General features: G+C 41.5%; 1 protein-coding gene across 1 annotated transcript; it reads left to right on the top strand.

The window, feature by feature from the left end:
- Window positions 1-83: 83 nt before the first annotated feature.
- On the top strand, window positions 84-20,180 carry UBE2B (ubiquitin conjugating enzyme E2 B). Its single transcript, XM_003266384.3, has 6 exons — window positions 84-550; window positions 3,294-3,374; window positions 5,314-5,339; window positions 9,363-9,452; window positions 16,952-17,040; window positions 18,872-20,180. Exons 1-6 carry the CDS (start codon window positions 507-509, stop codon window positions 18,998-19,000), a joined length of 459 nt encoding a protein of 152 aa, XP_003266432.1. The 5' UTR covers window positions 84-506; the 3' UTR covers window positions 19,001-20,180.
- The last annotated feature ends 1 nt before the right edge of the window (window position 20,181 follows it).

Below are 20,181 nucleotides of genomic sequence, written 5' to 3'. Positions count from 1 at the left end.
ACTTCTCCCCCTCCCCCTCAGGGGTGGATTGTTGACAAGACCGCGGGCAGTCACGTGATCTTACATCATCCCACCTCCTTTCCCTGAAATCTCTGGCCCGGATGCGTCCCTCTTTCTCCACCCCGCCGAGCCTAAACTAGTGACGGGGAGGGAGACAGGATAGTGTTTCGGTTTCGTGGTCTCTGAATCCACAACCCCTAGTCTGAACACAGAGAACACAAATTTGTCGATTACTTCAGGAAGTCCAGGCGGAACCGCGCCCCGCTGAAGGGCTCGGGGAACGCGCGCTCCCGCGTCCCGCCCCCTGCTCCCCCAGCACTCACACTGTGGTAGCGGCGGAGGGCGGAGGGATCCGGAGGCGGCGGAGGGAGACGTCATTGCAGGGTTGTTTGTCAGTCTCGGCGGCGGCGGCGGCGATCCACAGTGATTCGGCCGCCGCGCCGGGGGGTGGGGGGGCTGCGCGGGACTCTTTTTTTTTCAGACTGACCGTGGGGCAGCTGCGGAGCATGTCGACCCCGGCCCGGAGGAGGCTCATGCGGGATTTCAAGCGGTAAGGGCCTTCACCTTCGCCTAGATGACGGCCCCTCAAAGCTGCGGGGCTGCAGGGCGTGGATCCCAGACACCTTCCCCTTGTGACCCTCAGAGGGCCGGCTGTGGGCCCAGCGGGACTGGCGGAAGCCGGGTCCTAGCCTTGGACCCTACTCCCATAAGCTTTGCCGCTCGTTCTGGCGCCCGAAGAAATTTCGATACTGCTTCCCCTCCCCCCAAAAAGTAAAACGGTGTCGATCGACTGGTCTAGGGTTCCCTGCTGCCCATTTCGGCCAGCTGCCCGGCGTCTCGCCCAGACGATCAGACATCATCCGCTAGCCCCTGCACCCTGCGGCGCCCCCTTCTTATCCCCTCAAAGTGAGCTCCGGCGGGAGCTTGTTCCTCTCCAGCAGCACCAGTCAGCTTTGTTTCACGGCCCCGCCGCTTCTCCGAGGAGCCGTGTTGGGGCGAACCCTTCCCAGACCCCTGCCAATCCTTTCCATTTCTGCCGTGAGGGTGGGGTCCAGTGCGTGAGGCCCGGAGGTTAACCCATCCCCCGAAACCCGACTCTGTCCCCGCCCGCCTGAAAGGACCTTGGGAACTGGCTTAGAGATCTGGGACCTTAGAGCTGGCCACCCCGGCTGCCAGTGCTTTCTGGAACTCAGCTCTGGCTGGTGAAGAAAGCCCTATCTATAGCCTCCCGAGTCTGGAAAAATGCCTTCTTAGACTGGCGCTAATCTGATACTCCCTGGGCCTCCTTTGGTAAATAAAATAGGGTTTTGTTAGGAGGTATTGGGCTTGTGAGATAGAAAATGATTATTCCGTTGTTTACCTTTTATTGGATACTTAGAGACATAGAAAAAATAAGTGAGAAAACATCATTTTGATACTCTGCACATTTTTCTTTAAATTTTTTCTGGGGACACCTGCCCTAATTGAACAAAATATCTGGCGTAAAAACTTAGATTTGTCGCTCAGGAAGTCACCTCTCAGCTATTATAAAGCCTATGTGAGGCACTTGGATTTGGCCAACTTATTTAATTCATTCGTAGCTTCTCTTAGCTGTTTAAAGGTAGGTGTCAAGCAGTGCAGTTCTTCTAAGGCTTCTGTTCCTGGTGGCCTAATTTGCTTGAGATTGACTAAAAACCAATTTTTTATGTGGACTAGTTGCAAATTATGATGCCCCATGAAAAGCAACTGCATATGTATTTGTGTGTGTATATAATGTAGCATTTTTAATTGAGGTTACAGTCTCTGAAAGGAGATGCCCTTTTTGGTGCAAAAGTCATCTTTCTAAAGCTTGAAATCAGTGTATTTGATTAGCACTCATGACTAAAATTCAGATAGTAATCTAGTTCACGTCATTGTCGCCCTGGCTCCTTACTGTAATGTTCTGCTTAATTCTGAGTTGAATGCATGGCACCTTTTGTAGTTTCCAGAGATCTGCAGGTTACAAGAATTTGACTATGACGAATGTTGGAAAGCCTTGTATTGAGTCTCCTGATCTGAGAGGTAGATTTGGTGTTAATGCAGAGCCTTTAAAATAGGGACTGGCGGAAAACCTACTGATTGCTTTTTAAAGCCATTGCTGTTTGAAGCAAAAGAAATAGAGTAAATCTGCTGCCTAATACTAGTTTACTAGTTAAATTTAATGTGTTTTCAGTCATTTCGTGTTGACACTGAGGTTTGCTTTTCTTTTTTCTTGTAGCCATTTTGTAGAAGTAGCCTGGTTAGGATACACAGTCTTTGCATGTTAAGAGCAGCAAAATCAATGGTTCTGTAAAAATATTACTTGCTTTTGAGGTTTTAAACTTTTTTTGGTATAAGAGGACAGTCTATATACATCAATTCTTTTTTTAATATATATTTTTTAATTATACTTTAAGTTCTAGGGTACAGGTGCACAACGTGCAGGTTTGTTACATATGTACACATGAGCCATGTTGGTGTGCTGCACCCATTAACTCGTCATTTAGCATTAGGTATATCTCCTAATGCTATCCCTCCCCTCTCCCCCCGCCCCACAACAGGCCCAGGTGTGTGATGTTCCCCTTCCTATGTCCAAGTGTTCTCATTGTTCAATTCCCACCTATGAGTGAGAACACGCGGTGTTTGGTTTTTTGTCCTTGCGATAGTTTGCTGAGAATGATGGTTTCCAGCTTCATCCATGTCCCTACAAAGGACATGAACTCATCCTTTTTTATGGCTGCATAGTATTCATGGTGTATATGTGCCACATTTTCTTAATCCAGTCTATCATTGTTGGACATTTGGGTTGGTTCCAAGTCTTTGCTATTGTGGGCAGTGCCGCAATAAACATACGTGTGCGTGTATCTTTATAGCAGCATGATTTGTATTCCTTTGGGTATATACCCAGTAATGGGATGGCTGGGTCAAATGGTATTTCTAGTTCTAGATCCCTGAGGAATCGCCACACTGTCTTCCACAATGGTTTAACTAGTTTACAGTCCCACCAACAGTGTAAAAGTGTTCCTATACATCAATTCTTGAAGAGATAATCTTGATAATATTGAAAGAGGGATGATTCTCAAGCCCTTTCGATTTTTAGATAATTTGGAGAGGTATTTAATAAGTATATATACCTGGTTAATATATTTAAGTCATATGGTTCATTTTAGTTCACAATAATGGAAATGGAGTTAGTCTGTGTCTCCAAATAGATGGTATAGTGTCTGTTGGTGTTTATGTGGCCTCCTTAGTGGCCTTAATGTTCAACTTTTTAAATTACCACGCTGGATTTCCAGGTTACAAGAGGACCCACCTGTGGGTGTCAGTGGCGCACCATCTGAAAACAACATTATGCAGTGGAATGCAGTTATATTTGGGTGAGTTGAAAGGTTTAACAAATAATAGTTGTGTGCTGAATCTTTAAGAAAAGTGAACATATAACAACTGTCTAGGAAAAGAAACTGAGGTGGAATGAGAGATCTTAAGGACTAAAACTGCAAGATAAATTAGAAAAAAAAATTTTTTTCAATTAGAGTTTTGGCCCAGCACAGTAGCTCAACACCTGGGAGGATCGCTGGAGCCCAGGAGTTCACCAGCCTGGGCGATATAGTGAGACAGTTAGACTCTGTCCCCTCCCCACCGAAAAAAGAGTTTTGGCCCAGTCTGGGCAACATAGTGAGACCTTGCCTCTACAAAAAGTATAAAACTATCGGGGCATGGTGGTGCATACATGTGGTCCCAGCTACTTGGAAGGCTGAGGCAGGAGGATCACTTGAGCCCAGAAGTTTGAGGCTGCAGTGTGGCATGATTGTGCCACTGCACTCCAACATGAGCAGCCAGCAGAGCCAAGAGCCTGTATCAAAAAAAAAAAAAAAAAAGGAAAAAGTTTCAGCAGTTATACAAAGTTTATTTGCTCTTTGATGTTATTACATATGGTTTTATATCACTTGGGGTTTTACTTTTAAAATACTATTCAAAACTAAATGGAATAGAATAATAAAGGAGAAACAATAAGTTACTTTGTATAAAACATGTCATGCAAATGCTGTCATTCTATTGGAGCTCTTAAAAGGTTTGGAACCAAAAATATTAAGAACTTCCACTGTGGCAAGAATTTAAGCGAAAATTATTCACAGTCCAGTGTGAAATAACAGAATGCAGCCATTTGAGAAGCAGTCGTAAATTTTACCTACTATATATATTGCATACATGCTTTTTAATTTAAAATTTCCTTATGCTTTTTCTTTGGTTTTTCTAGACTTGATCTATTTTTTCTTTCATTCCTTTGAAACTAGAGTTTTGCATTAAAAAGTAAAAGGAATATTTTGATAAACAGAATTCTAACACTACAGAATCAGCTACAAGAGTCTACATTTAAAAACTAGTGGAAAATGAGTGAAGTTCATCCTCATAAAGTACTTCTGAATCTGAGTTGAATACATGGCACCTTCAGGATATTATCCTGCTGCTTTGAGATCCTGAATATGCCTTGCAAGTAATAATTAAACTTTATGCTGCTGCTTAGGAAAGATGAAATTGGGATGTGGAGGCAAGGATCTGAGCAAACAAATCTGGCTTTTTGGTGACAACTATGCTTAGCCTATTTGAACAAGAGTTATGGCTCCATTGGAAAGCAGGACACTTGGGTTTAGCCTCATAACTTAGAGTATTACTTTACATCTTATTGCTGTAAAATGAAAAGATGACTTTTCCTCTGAAGAATATACATATGGGCCAGGTGCAGTGGCTCACGCCTGTAATCCCAGCACTTTGGGAGGCTGTGATGAGTGGATCACCTGAGGTCAGGAGTTTGAAACCAGCCTGGCCAATATGGTGAAACCCTGTCTCTACTAAAAATACAAAAATTAGCCAGGCGTCTATAATCCCACCTACTCGGGAGGTTGAGGCAGGAGAATCGCTTGAATCCAGGAGAAGGAGGTTGCAGTAAGCCGAGATCATGCCATTGCACTCCAGCCTGGGGGACGAGCAAAACTCGGTATCAAAAAAAAAAAAAGAATATACATATGTACAAAATGACTGGTGAGTATTAATGAAAGTTTTTTTGTGCTAAAATTATGGGCAAGTTTTTTTGTTTGGTTTGGTAAAACCACCCTAAAAAGAAAGCTTAGAATGAAAGTTAATACTTTATGCCTGGGTCTACGAAAATCCAGGGCTAAAGTGTTACTATATCTTAAAACTTCACAAATCATCAGAATGAGTTCCTCTTTTTCGGTTGGAGTTTATCCTTTCCATTCTTGAAAATCAAGAAAAAGCAGAATGAGAAACTTCTTTAATCAGAAATCTTCTTGTTTTCAGACCAGAAGGGACACCTTTTGAAGATGGTAAGTCATACTCATCGTGTTTTCTATAGTGTTACGAGGTTACTTTTTAGTAGAAAATTGTAACACCGACCTATCTACTTGAAGCCATTTTCTATGGTTAATAGGCCAAGTTAAAAGTAAAGCTATGGAAAATTTATACTTTATAAGGGACTTCTTCCCACAGCAGCTTGGTCACCTCCATTGGTAACCAATATTAAAGATTACTTTAATATTTTCCCGTAGAACTGTAAGCCTGGATGGCAGTGTTTATGTTGAGAATAGTTTAAATTTAGGTGGCCTTAAAGATATCTCTGAGGTGAACACCAGAAGAGTATATCATGCTTTTTTACTTTGTTATCTTTGATATTTGACAGGGTATTGAGCTGAAATTTTTCATAAACATACATAGCTGCCAGTAGTTTCAAGTACTACTAGCATTTAACACCCATAAGTAGTTAACATTTTGCATAATCTTGGGCATCTCAAGTTGGGGATTTTCATCAGGGGCTAGGAAAATGGGAAACTAGTTCTAATAACGAATTTATAATTGAACTTATCAAATTGATTTTAACCAGGAACTTAGACTTTTCCTAATTGTAGTGTTGGATTTTAAGAAATTGTTAAACATCTTTGTTATCATTAACAAAATAACTTCAGAATTAATCCATCAAAAATATTTATCCGAGAATACTGACTGCAGCACTGTTTGTAAGGATGTAACCTGAATGTCCAGTAGGAGAAATGGTTAAGCAAATTATGATGTATCTGGATTCTGGAATATGTACCTGTTAAAGAATAAGGTAGATTTGGACATACTGTCTTAAGAGGACAGAAAAACTGCAGGATAATGTTTGTTGTAGCATCACATTTTTAGTAAATACATAATACATGTGTGTCTATGTTAAAGGGTTACATATCAAACTGTTATCAGTGATTATCTGTAGGTCGGGGTAAGAAGTTGAAGGAGGTACTTAAGGACTTCACCTTTTTTCTCTACATCAAGGGTTCTCAAGTGTGTGATCCATAAACCCCTTGGGGTCTTGGAGACCCTCTCGGGGGACCTATACGATCAAATCTCATCATACTAAGACTGTTGACCTTTGCATTGATGGTACAAAACCAGTGGTGGCTATAACTACACCTAAGCAGTTTCATATCTTAGAACAAATCAAGGCATTAGACAGTGGCACCAAACCATACTAATAGTGATTATATTCTTTGCATTTTAAAAGATGCCAGTTGGCCAGGGACAGTGGCTCACACCTGTATAGCCAGCACTTTGGGAGGCTTAGGCATGTGGATCATGGATCACTTGAGCCCAGGAGTTTGAGACCAGCCTGGGGTAGCCCTTCTCTACAAAAAATTAGCCAGGCATGGTGGTACATGCCTTTAGTCCCAGCTACTTGGGAGGATTACCTGAGTCCGAGAGTCAAGGCTGCAGTGAGCCCTGATGGAGCCACTGCACTCTAGCCTGGGTAACAGAGTAAGACCCTGTCTTTAAAAAAATTACCAATTTTTCTTAATTTATTCATTTAAAGACATTTTTATTAGTATTAGGAAGCTCTGGACCCTTGAGTATCTATGTGTTTTTTTGTTTTTTTGTCGCGCTCTCTCACCCAGGCTGGAGTGCAGAGGCGCAATCTTGGCTCACTGAAGCCTCTGACTCCCAAGTTCAAGTGATTCTCGTGCCTTCCAAGTAGCTGGGATTACAGACGTGCACTACCATGCCCGGCTAATTTTTGTATTTTTAGTAGAGATGGGGTTTCACCATGTTGGCCAGTCTGGGGCCTTAAACTCCTGACCTCAGGTGATCTGTCCGCCTTGGCCACCCGAAGTGCTGGGATTACAGGCATGAGCCATGCCCAGCTGAGTGTCTGTCTTTTTGATATTCTGTATGATATGAAGTAGGATGTATGAACAAAGCACTTCTGCATGTCATAGTATGATAGTTGTCTGGAAGAAAAATACTTCTACAGTTGTTTGAGTTGCAATTTGAATGACTTTTTTTCATGGAACATTTTTACTTGAAAATACAGACAAGTTGTGGTTATTCAGGTTTGAATATATGGCAGACATATTCTCAGAAGTGATGTAATAAGCTCGGTGTGGTGGCGGGCACCTGTAATCCCAGCTACTCGGGAGACTGAGGCAGGAGAATTGCTTGAACCTGGGAGGCAGAGGTTGCAGTGCGCTGAGATCGCACCATTGCACCCTAGCCTGGACAACAGAGCAAGACTCCATCTCAAAAAAAAAAAAAAGTGGGGGGATCTAAGTGGGTTGTTAGGTTAAGGATAGCAACTGAAGATATTTGTTGCTGTTGATAAAATAACAGCTTCCCGATACTTACTTTTTGATGAGATTAGTGGGTAGTGTTACCTGTTGGGATTTTTTTGATAGTATATAATGGAATATGGCAACATTTGGAAGATCTGTAAACTCGAGTCACCCAATATTTTGCAGGTGTCCCATGAGTAATAATACAAAACCATGAATAGGTAAAACATGTATGTGAACAAATTTTAATGTAACTGAGTACAAAAAGTTGACTAATAATTTCAGATTCTATATTGCAGCAAACCTTTAAAAGAACTACCATTTCTTCTTTGGTGTAATATCAAAATAGAATAGCTGCAGTTACCTGAAAAAGCTATTAAAATACTACTTTTTTTGCTGGGCGCAGTGGCTCATGCCTGTAATCCCAGCACTTTGGGAGGCCAAGGTGGGCAGATCACCTGAGGTCAGGAGTTCAAGACCAGCGTGGCCAACATGGTGAAACCTTGTCTGTACTAAAAATACAAATATGAGCCAGGTGGGATGGCGCGTGCATGTAATCTCAGCTATCCCAGAGGCTGAGTCAGGAGAATTGCTTGAACCCAGGAGACCGAGGTTGCAGTGAGCCGAGATGGTGCCATTGCACTCCAGCCTGGGCGACAGTGAGACTCTGTCTCAAAAAAAAAAAAAAAAAAAAAAAGGAAGAAAGAAAGAAAGTACTCCTCTTTTCAAGTACATATTTGTGTGAGGCCAGATTTTCTTCATGTACTTAAACTAAACAGGATATTGTAATAGATGGAGTGCAGAAGCAGGTAAGAGAATCCAGCTGTCTTCCATTAAGCCAATCATTAAAGAGACAGTTGCAAATATGTAAAACAATGCTTACACTTACCACCAACTTGGGGAGAAATATAATTTTAATTTATATTCTGTGTAATGGGTTTGCAGTTTAACCTACCTTTTTTTTTTTTTTTTTTTTTTTTGGAGACAGAGTCTCGCTTTTGTCACCCAGACTGGAGTGCAGTGGCGCGATCTCTGCTCACTGCAACCTCCGCCTCCCAGGTTCAAGCGATTCTCTTGCCTCACCCTCCTGAGTAGCTGCGATTACAGGCACCCCCATACCCAGCTCATTTTTGTACTTTTAGTAGAGGCGGGGTTTCACCATGTTGGCCAGGCTAGTCTCAACTGACCTCAGGTGATCCGCCCACCTTAGCCTCCCAAAGTGCGGGGATTACAGGCGTGAGCCACCGCACCTGGCTACGGTTATTTTTAATGAAGATTTTCTGAGTTAAATTTTTTTTTTTTTTTTTTTTTTGAGACAGAGTCTTGCTTTGTCACCCATGCCAGAGCATAGTGCCATGATCTGGGCTCACTGCAACCTCCACCTCCTGGGAGGGTCCTTTGCCATGTGGTAGTCAGCCCCTCTCAAAATCCTTTGACCAACCCTCATTCTAAGCTATAATAAACTATTTGTAGTTCTTCAAATATGCATTTTAAATCTTGGTAGCTAGGGCCTAGTTGCCTTCCAAAAATATGACAGTTAACACTCCCACCAATAGCAACATGAATGTGCTTGTTCCCCAACCGCTTGCCAATGCTGCGTGTTATCATTCTAACATAAATAGAGTATATTTAGTATGTTTTGTGTGCCGAACCAAAGTTGACATACTAACTTTTATGTGGTTGTACGAAAACCAGTATGCAGTTGAGAATTGATGAAGAAATTAAAAAGTCGTGCTTGTCTTTACTATAATTATTTTGTTTTCTCTCTAGGTACTTTTAAACTAGTAATAGAATTTTCTGAAGAATATCCAAATAAACCACCAACTGTTAGGTTTTTATCCAAAATGTTTCATCCAAATGGTAAGTAGCATTTTATAGATTTTGCAGATGATAGTGGGGAAAAGAGTTGTTTCCCTCCTTTTAGCTCTTTCACCTTACTTTTTACTGTTAGCGCTCACTTGTAGGTGTTGCTTCCATGTCCATGTGAGCCATGTATTTTGTTGTTGTTTTTTTTTGAGACAGAGTCTGGCTCTGTCGCCCAGGCTGGAGTGCAGTGGCGTGATCTCAGTTTGCTGCAAGCTCTGCCTCCCGAGTTCAAGCCATTCTCCTGCCTCAGCCTCCCGAGTAGCTGGGACTACAGGCGTCCACCACCATGCCCAGCTTATTTTTTGTATTTTTAGTAGAGAAGGGGTTTCACCATGTTAGCCAGGATGGTCTCGATCTCCTGACCTTGTGATCTGCCCACCTTGGCCTCCCAAAGTGCTGGGTTTGTTGTGGATTTTTGGTTTGTTTCTTATTTCTTCAGAGACAAGGTTATACTCTGTCACCCCTGGTGGAGTGCAGTGGTACAATCACAGTTCACTGTTACCTCAAACTCCTGGGTTCAAGTAATCCTGCCTCAGACTCCTAAGTAGCTGGGACGACAGGCGTGGACCACCATGCCCAGCTAATTTTTTTGTTTTCTTTTTCGTTTTTGTAGACACAAAGTTTCTGTGTGTTGCCCAGGCTGGTCCTTGAACTCCTAGCCTCAAGCAGTCCTCCCACTTCGACCTCCCAAAGCACTGTGATTACAGGAATGGGCCACCTTTTCCAGCCTTTAGCTATGTTTCTGTAGCTAGACTCTTACGAAGCTTCCAAATTTGAGGTCAAGTTGTTTTAATAACTCCTGAATTAAAAGTAATACGTGGTCGGGCATGGTGGCTCATACCTGTAATCTCAGCACTTTGGGAGGCCAAGGTGGGCGGATCACCTGAGGTCAGGAGTTTGAGACCAGCCCGGCCCACATGGTGAAACCCCATCACTACTGAAAATACAAAAATTAGCCAGGCATGGTGGTGGGCACCTGTAATCTCAGCTACTCAGGAGGCTGAGACAGGAGAATCACTTGAACCTGGGAGACGGAGGTTGCAATGACCTGAGATCACAACACTGCACTTCAGCCTGGGTGACAAACCAAGACTCTGTCTCCAAAAAAACAAAGGTAATATGTAAGCCAGTCACAGTGGTGCACGCCTGTAGTCGCAGCTACTCCAGAGGCTAAGGCAGGAGGGTGGCTTGAGGCCAGCCTAGGTAACATAGTAAGATCTTGTCTCTACTAAAATAAATAGACAAAAGTATTATCTATTTATTTGTGGAATTGTGAAAAATAACAAGAAAAATCTGTTGGCTAAAATTAAGCTTTTCAAAAATACAATTTTGGCCAGGCGTGGTGGTTCATACCTGTAATCCCAGCACTTTGGGAGGCCAAGGTGGGAAGGTTGCTTGAGATCAGGAGTCAGAGACCAGCCTGGGCAACATAGCGAGGTCCCATCCCTATAAAAAACAAAAAAAATATCAGGGCATGGTGGCGCACACCTGTAGTCTCAGCTACTTAGGGAGGCTGAGGTGAGAGGATCACTTGAGCCCAGGAGCTCAAGGCTGCAGTGAGCCATGACTGTGCCACTGCACTCTAGCCTGGGCAACAGAGCAAGATCCTATCTCAAAAGTACAATTTTGCATATACAAAGTTGGAGTCAGTGACCACACACAGTGGTTCATGCCTATTAATTCCAGCACTTTGGAAGGCTGAGGCGAGTGGATTGCTTGAGCCCAGGAGTTCAAGACCAGCTTAGGCAACATGGTGAAACCCTGTCTCTACAAAAAATACAAAAATTAGCTGGGCACAGTGGTGCGTACCTGTATTCCCAGCTACTAGGGAGGCCGAGGTGGGAGAATTGCTGGAGCGTGGGAGGTTGAGGCTGTAGCGAGCCATGATTGCGCTACTGCACTCCACCCTGGGTAACAAAGCAAGACCCTGTCTCAAAAAAAAATGAAAATTGGGATGTTATATATAAAATGAGGTGGTTTTTTTTTTTTTTGGTTGGTTGGTTGGTTTTTGTTTTTTTAATATACTGTGAACATTTTCCTTATTAAATATTCTGGGCTGAGCACAGTGGCTCACGCCTGTAATCCCAGCACTTTGGGAGGCCAAGGCAGGTGGATCATGAGGTCAAGAGATCAAGACCATCCTGGCCAACATGCTGAAACCTCATCTCTACCAAAAATACAAAAATTAGCTGGGCATGGTGGCGCGTGCCTGTAGTCCCAGCTACTCGGGAGGCTGAGGCAGGAGAATTGCTTGAACCCAGAAGGCAGAGGTTTCAGTGAGCCGAGATCGCGCCACTGCACTCCAGCCTGGCGACAGAGCAAGACTCCATCTCAAAAAAATAAATAAGTATTCTGATACATCATTTTTAATGGCAAAATGTTCTGTTACATAGATTTTATCATATTTTTAACCAGTGTCCAAGTGTTGATAGTTTTCAATTGTTTACAATTTTAAATAGCACTTTGAACATTCTTAAAAATCTTAAAAATTTTGTTGTTGTTGTTGAGAAAAAGACTCACTGTGTCACACAGGCTGGAGTATAGTCATGTGATCTCGACTTATTGCAACCATTACCTCCCGGGTTCAAGTGATTCTCTTGCCTCAGCCTACTGAGTAGCTGGGACTGCAGATGTGTGCCACCATACCCAGCTAATTTTTTTTTTTTTTTTTTTGAGACATAGTCTTGCTCTATTGGCCAGGCTGGAGTGCAGTGGCATGATCTCGGCTCACTGCAACCTCTGCCTGCCGGGTTCAAGTGATTCTCTTGCCTCAGCCTCCCAAGTAGCTGCATACCCAGCTAATTTTTACATTTTTAGTAGAGACGGGGTTTCACCATGTTGGCCAGGCTGGTCTTGAACTCCTGACCTCAGATGATCCGCCCGCCTTGGCCTCCCAAGTGTTGGGATTACAGGTGTGAGCCACCGTGCCTGGCCTCAAAATAAATCTTTTCAGATACTAATTATTATTTTGACTGAGTTTTTTGTTTGTTTTTTTAATTGCTGCATAACAACTAGACTAAGTTTTTTAAACGTGGGGATTACTGGGTCAGAGGCTTGTGTGTTTTTAAAGCTTTTAATGTCATTTTCCATTTTTTTCCTTCAGTGGAATTGTTCTCATTTTCACTTGGTAGAGTAGTTTGTTACTATTCTTCACTAAACGATGGCTAATTCCTTTGTAATAAATTTGGTCTTCCTTGACATCTTGCTGTTTACATCTATTACATTTATATTTCTGGATTATAAATTACCATGTGAAAGACTTCTCCAAATTCTTGAAGCTCCTCTTCAGTCTTACAGCCTTTGCTCATTTAAATGTGGTGTTCCCCATCAGCCAACTCACTTTCAGGAAGAACATTTTCAGAGGTCCTCTTGGTCATGTCTCTAGTACTGCAGAATACATTATAGAGCTCCCTACCCAGAGGAGAGATGTGTTTTGTTTGTGTCTGGAATCAAGGTGACTTTCCAGTAATAGATACTACCTTTGGCGCTTCATTGCTGTGAAGTTGCTTTTCCCTTCTAGCTGCCTTTTTTGCTTTTTTTTTTTGTCCAAGACAGGTTTAATTTTATTTTCTGTTTCTCTTTTTGGGGAAGTTCCCAAGTCATTTACCATTTATTCCACTGTAGCTTTACATTGCTTAGACTTGTTATTGAGTCAAACCAAACCAATTATGATAAGGGGGTCTTTAAATCAAGGTGGGAAAGACTGTAAAATGAATAAGGGATATAAATATAGAGTTATCAACTTAAGCAAATTTTTAAGAAAACACATTGTATTTGGTTTTCACATCTCTTCATATTTATAGCATGGTTTCCCTTTTTTTCTGCTATGAGTACTTTTTTATAATTCAACTTTCTGGTTTATTTTGTTAAAAACATGTATTGAAATATAATTTACACACCAAGCTGTTCACCCACTTAAACTGTACAGCTCAAATGGTTTTTAGCATAATCACAGCCATCACCATGACCACTTTAAAAACAACAAAAAGCCCTATAACTGTTATCTTAGCAGTCAACTCTGTTTGTCCTAACCCTCCCCGCTTCAGTCCTAGGTAACCCCTAATCTGTTTTCCCTCTAGATTTGACTATTCTGGACATTTCATATCAATGGAATCTTATAATATGTGGTCCTTTGTGACTGACTTCTGTCACGCAGCATAAAGTTTTCGAGGCTCATCTATGTTGTGATATGATAGTATCTGTGATTCATTTTTTATTGTTGAATAATATTCCATTGTATGGATATTCTGTATTTTGTTCATCAGTTGATAAGATGTTTGAGTTCTGATTTACTTTTGGATTCTCAGAAATAGTTACTCAGAACTTTAAAATTGTTTTACACTTTTATGGGTTTTACAGAGTTACTAATTTTTGCTTTGGGCAGCTAAGTTTGATGTTTCTGTGGGATGGACAGTAAGTTGGCTTTGAAGCTGAGAGATAGATCTAGGCTAAGGCCAATGATTGGGAGTACTGAGCACATGGATGGTAACTGAGGCCACAGGAGTCAATAGGATTGCCCAGTGTGTGTGTAAAGGGTAAGAAGGAAAAGGGCGTAGGATAGAGTCTGGAAGAATCACAGTGTTTAAGTGTGATTTGCTCCCCACTCCCTGTTATGGTTTGCTCCATGAAGTGGTATCTGTAACATTTAAATACACTTACCCTTTGTTTTACATAGCAGTTCACTTCTAGAAATTTTTTCTACAGATAGTCTCACAATTTGGGCAAATACTTAACGTTCATTGCTTGTATTTTCACAGAATCAGTCTAAAAAGGGAAGAACCCTCCCAGATGTTCAGGACTTTTGATACCTGTTAGTCACTTGATTTTTTTTTTTAATGAAAGGAATATGTATACTTATTGCACAAATAAATCATAAACACAAGGAAGGATAAAGAAGATAGGCCAGGCACGGTGGCTCACGCCTGTAGTCCCAGCACTTTGGGAGGCTGAGGCAGGCGGATCACGAGGTCAGGAGTTCAAGGCCAGCCTGGCCAGCATAGTGAAACGCCGTCTCTACTAAAAATATAAAAAATTATCCAGGCATGGTGACGTGTGCCTGTAATCCCAGCTACTTGGGAAGCTGAGGCAGGAGAATTGCTTGAACCCAGGAGGCGGAGGTTGCAGTGAGCCGAGATCACACCACTGCACTCCAGCCTGGGTGACAGAGCGAGACTCCATCTCAAAAAAAAAAAAAAAAAGAAAAGAAAAGAGGATCATCCGCTGGGGGCGCGGTGGCTCATGCCTGTAATCCCAGCACTTTGGGAGACTGAGGTGGGCAGATCACCTGAGGTCAGGAATTCGAGACTAACCTGGCCAACATGGTAAAACCCCATCTCTACTAAAAATACAGAAATTAGCTGGGTCGTGGTTGTACATGCCTGTGATCCCAGCTACTGAGGAGGCTGAGGCAGGAGAATTGCTTGAACCCAGGAGGTAGAGGTTGCAGTGAGCCAAGTTCTCACCACTGCACTCGAGCCTGGACAACAGACCGAGAATCCATCTCAAAAAAAAAAAAAAAAAAAGGCCGGGCACAGTGGCTCATGCCTGTAATCCCAGCACTTTGGGAGGCCGAGGCAGGTGGATCACCTGAGGTCAGGAGTTCGAGACCAGCCTGGCCAACATGGCAAAACCCCATCTCTACTAAAAATGCAAAAATTAGCTGGGCGTAGTGGTGGGCACCTGTAATCCCAGCTACATGGGAGGCTGAGGTAGGAGAATCCCTTGAACCTGGGAGGTGGAGCTTACAGTGAGTTGAGATTGCACCATTGCACTCCATCTTGGGCAACAGGAGTGAAAATCTGTCTCAAAAAAAAAAAAAAAGAAAATAAGATCATCCATAACCCTACTATTTACAAATATCCACTACTTACATTTTGACATTCGGTCTTACAAATTTTTTTGATTACATATACTTTAAATGAATTTATATAAAACTTTTTAATCAAAATAGGGAATTGTAAATAATTAAAAACTTATTTTTAAGATAATAGTCTGTGGATGTCTTACTCTATAAACAGTAGATATGTATCATTTCTGGTGATTGTGTTGCTATTGTTTATATGAATGTATCAATCGTTTAGCCAGTTGCCTCTTTTATGGACCACAAGGTAGTTTTAGTTTTTCACTTTTTTTTTTTTTTTTTTTTGAGATAGAGTCTCGCTCTGTCGCCCAGGCTGGAGTGCAGTGGTGCGATCTGAGCTCACTGCAACCTCCGCCGCCTGGGTTCAAGCAATTCTCCTGCCTCAGCCTCCTGAGTAGCTGGGACTACACACGTGCACCACCATGCCTGGCTAATTTTTGTATTTTTAGTAGAGATGGGGTTTCACCATGCTGGCCAGGCTGGTCTCGAACTCACGACCTCGTGATCCGCCCGCCTCGGCCTCCCAAAGTGCTGGGATTACAGGCGTGAGCCACTGCGCCTGGCCTTCTACTCTTATAAGTAGTAGTATAGTGAACATCCTGTAAGTAAATCCTTGTGCATGTCCACATTTATTTCCTTAATTTCTAGGAGTGTAATTGCTATGTCAAAAATAAGCAGTTTTTTAAAAGCTTTAAGAATATTTAGAAATACAGAATTTAAACAGATTGCTAAATGATGTGTGTTGAAGAAATTTAACTCAAAGCCTCCTAATCATAACGTGCTGTCTTAGTTCATTTTCTGCTACAACAGAATAGCAGGGACTGATAATTTGTAAATTTGTAAATAGTAGTAGTTTGTTTGGCTCATGGTTCTGGAGACTGGGAAGTCCAAGAGCATGGCGCCGGCACCTAAGCAAGGTCCTTGGTGCTGTGACATCCCATGGTGGAAGGCAGAATGACAAGTGAGCACACAAGACATAAGAAATGGTGCCAAACTCATCCTTTTATCTGCAGTACACTCCTGCCCTAAGCACTCATGACCTAAGCACTTCTTAAAGGTCCCACTTCTCAACAGTGTTACAATGGCAATTTTTTTTAATTTAATTTTTTTATTTTTATTTTTTTGAGACAGAGTCTTACCCTGTCATCCAGCCTGGAGTGCAGTGGTGTGATCTCAGCTCACTGCAACCTCTGCCTCCTGGGTTCAAGCGATTCTCCTGCCTCAGCCACCCAAGTAGCTGGGATTACAGGCATGTGCCACCAGGCTCGGCTAATTTTTATATTTTTAGTAGAGATGGGGTTTCACCATGTTGGCCCGACTGGTCTCAGACTCCTGACCTCAAGCAATCCCGCCTGCCTCGGCCTCCCAAAGTGTTCAGGACCGGCGTGAGCCACCGTGCCCAGCCTCCAGCAATTACATTTCAGCATGAGATTTGGAGGGAACATTCAAAACATAGCAGGTGCAAAATAAGAGACCTTAGTTTTAAGACAGGTTATCCTGTGATACAGAAGAATTTAGTATTACCTAATATTTAAAACTTCTAAGCCAAGCATTCTGTTTGTGGTAAAGATTTCTCTTAACTGTTAGATATGGCAGAGTGAATGTGTAACTAATTTTAGTATTGTCTTTGCAGTGTATGCTGATGGTAGCATATGTTTAGATATCCTTCAGAATCGATGGAGTCCAACATACGATGTATCTTCTATCTTAACATCAATTCAGGTAAGTGTGTGTTAGGATGTATTATAATTTGTCAGTATTCTGTAGGATATAGTCAGCTCCTTAGCACACAGGTAACCAATGGCAGAGCTTGGACAAGAATCCATGCTTTTCAGCTAACTTTTCTCTTTCAGTAGTGCCTACTTGGGATCCAGTCTGCAGTCCCTTTCCTGATTGTGTAAGTTACATGTTCTCACAGGTCACATCTAATTTGTGTCCATGAAGCATAGCCAAGGGTTGTGGAAAAGAAAAAATGGCTTGGAAAAACCATAGGAACCTAAAGGAACTGCCAAGTGCAGATAAGCATTGAGTATGTTACCCCTTCCAAGAAATTCTATTTTAAAAAAAGAAAGGAAAAATAATGTAACCATTTGTCAAAGCAGTCTGGCAGAATATTTCAGAATAGATCTTTGAATGAAAATTTAGGAGGGGTGGAGTGAGGGGTGTTTCGGTTTTGTGGATTTGAGAGGAGCAGAAATAATATGTTGGTTTGTGATGTTCTTTTTAAAGTTTTTTCTCTCACACATCTTTAATTCTGGTTTTTTGTTTGTTTGTTTGTTTGGTTTGAGACAGAGTCTTGCTCTGTTGCCCAGGCTGGAGTGCAGTGGCACAATCTTGGCTCACTGCAACCTCTGCCTCCCGGGTTCAAGTGATTCTTCTGCCTCAGCCTCCTGAGTAGCTAGGACTACAGGCACATGCTACCACGTCTGGCTAAGTTTTTGTATTTTTAGTAGAGATGGGGTTTCACAGTGTTAGCCAGGATGGTCTCGATCTGACCTCATGATCCGCCCGCCTCAGCCTCCCAAAGTGTTGGGATTACAGGCGAGATCTACTGCACCAGGCCAGTTCTGGTCATCTTACAAGCGTCGTTTTTCAACCTTCCTATCTCATTCTCTTCCTGCTGAATGTATATGTTTTGTTGATTAAAGGAAACAAGACTTATCTCCCAAATTTACTGTCAGACATTTGCAAAGTAACTGCAGTAATAGAGTTTAACCTTGGAAAATGTTGGTTACTGAGAGAATTATTGATATTATATCTTAACCAAATTAAGCTGTTCATTTCCTTGGTTTAATGAGAATGTCTCAATATGCTTAAGAATATTCTTTTCTTTTCTGATTTCTTTGAAATTATAGGTTTTTCTTCTTTTTCTTTTCTTTTTTTTTTTTTTTTGAGATGGAATTTCACCCTTGTTGCCCTTGCTGAAGTGCAGTGGCGCGATCTCAGCTCACCGCAACCTCTGCCTCCCGGGTTCAAGCAATTCTCCTGCCTCAGCCTTCCGAGTAGCTGGGATTACAGGCATGCACCGCCACACCCAGCTAATTTTGTATTTTTAGAAATTACGGGGTTTTCTCCATGTTGGTCAGGCTGGTCTCGAACTCCCTACCTCAGGTGATCTGCCTGCCTCGGCCTCCCACAGTGCTGGGACTACAGGCATGAGCCACCACACCCGACCTCTTTTTCTTTTTTAATAGAAACAGGGTCTCCCTATGTTGCCCAGGCTGGTCTTGAACTGGTGGGCTCAAGGGATCTTCCTGCCTCGGCCTCCCAAAGTGTTAGGATTACAGGTGCAAGCCACTGTACCCAGCTGAAATTACAGGTCTTAAGACAATTGAGAACTTTATTTCAGAAGCTTAAGTTCTTTAGCAGCAGGAAACTCCGTAGTATTTATCAAATCATTTCTAAAAGTATTTAGACCCAAAATTATATGACATGTTAATCTCTGAAGTAATTTGTTGTTTTCTATAACTTTTCTGTAATATATTCCATATCTGACCCCTGTTAGTATAAAGAATAACTATGCAAATCTGTTTTTTCTTTTCTTTCCTCCTAGTCTCTGCTGGATGAACCGAATCCTAACAGTCCAGCCAATAGCCAGGCAGCACAGCTTTATCAGGAAAACAAACGAGAATACGAGAAAAGAGTTTCGGCCATTGTTGAACAAAGCTGGAATGATTCATAATAGACAACTGGTCTGTTAATCTTTTTCATCATTGTTGTGTATAATTTACCTCTCAATAGAAAGGCTAACAAATTTTAAGTGCCACAGGTTTTAAGGATTCTGCAGAAAAAAAGAAAAAAGTCCTTCAGTTTAGAACCTACAAAAGCTTGTGTATCTTGATTAATGTACTTTTTATTGCATGGTGTGAACTAAGTTATTGCTGCATAAATTTGTAATATATCCTGTTTGTATTTTTTTCCAAGTGTATAATGTTGGTGTGGAGTTTTCATGACAGAATATACACATTTTGTAAATCTGTACTTTTTTCAAATATTGAATGCCTTATTTTTGAATTCTTTAGATTTTTAAATTGGAGAAAAGCACTTAAAGTTTTTTATATATGAATATTACATGTAAAGCTGTTAAAATACATAACTTCAGTGCAAGAGACTTTGTCACTTATTTCCTTATGTGTGTAGGAGGGGTTAATAAGTCTCTAGCTCTCCATCTATTGATAGTTTCATTTACAGTTTCAAAAGAACATTCTTATATTTTATCAAGGAAGTCTTCAAATTTGATTCTAAATAGCGATTTTAATCTCCAACTTTATTTTGAATGTACCTCTATTAGTTTCAATTGAGTAATTCTAGACATAACTGGTTTGATTCTATCCAACTCTGTATTTAGGCCATTTGTTACAGTTTCTTCATGCATTACTTACTGTTAAAACTGTACGTTTCGCGATTTCACAGTTGGCACTTCTGCCACGAGCAGAGAACTGATGCGACTTGTTTTGCTGCTTGGTAGCACTTTAAAAATTTTTTGATTAATGAAGAAAGTAAAACCATAAACATTTGCCAAAAATTCATGCCCCAGTATTAGCAATGAATTAGTTGCATTGGTTTGAGAAAGGCACATATTGGAGGGAAATCTTGGTGTAACTTAAATAGTTGAAAATTACCTTTAATGCAATGCATATCTGTTTATTCTGGGAAATGTTTTAATGCCAGGGCCTGCTGAGTTGCTTCTTCTTGTGGAGATTTTTTTTTTTAATCTCCTGAGTTGTATAAAAGTTGTACTGCATCTTAGTTTACTGGATAAATTTAAAACACAGTATTGTAGAAAGCTAATACAAAACTATCCTATGCCTTCATATAGTATAGAAAATGGAAAATATACAAGTAAATTCTGTTGAACCACCT

This window comes from Nomascus leucogenys, chromosome 2, assembly GCF_006542625.1.
Source record: "Nomascus leucogenys isolate Asia chromosome 2, Asia_NLE_v1, whole genome shotgun sequence".
NCBI lineage: Eukaryota > Metazoa > Chordata > Mammalia > Primates > Hylobatidae > Nomascus > Nomascus leucogenys.
This window is presented reverse-complemented; position numbering and strand designations above follow the sequence as displayed.

Excerpts from the sequence above, each read along its gene's own strand:
- UBE2B (XM_003266384.3), top strand. The coding sequence starts at position 507 with ATGTCGACCCCGGCCCGGAGGAGGCTCATGCGGGATTTCAAGCG. Across the intron at positions 3,375-5,313 it reads TGGAATGCAGTTATATTTGG|ACCAGAAGGGACACCTTTTG; the intron begins GTGAGTTGAAAG and ends TCTTGTTTTCAG. Across the intron at positions 9,453-16,951 it reads CAAAATGTTTCATCCAAATG|TGTATGCTGATGGTAGCATA; the intron begins GTAAGTAGCATT and ends TTGTCTTTGCAG.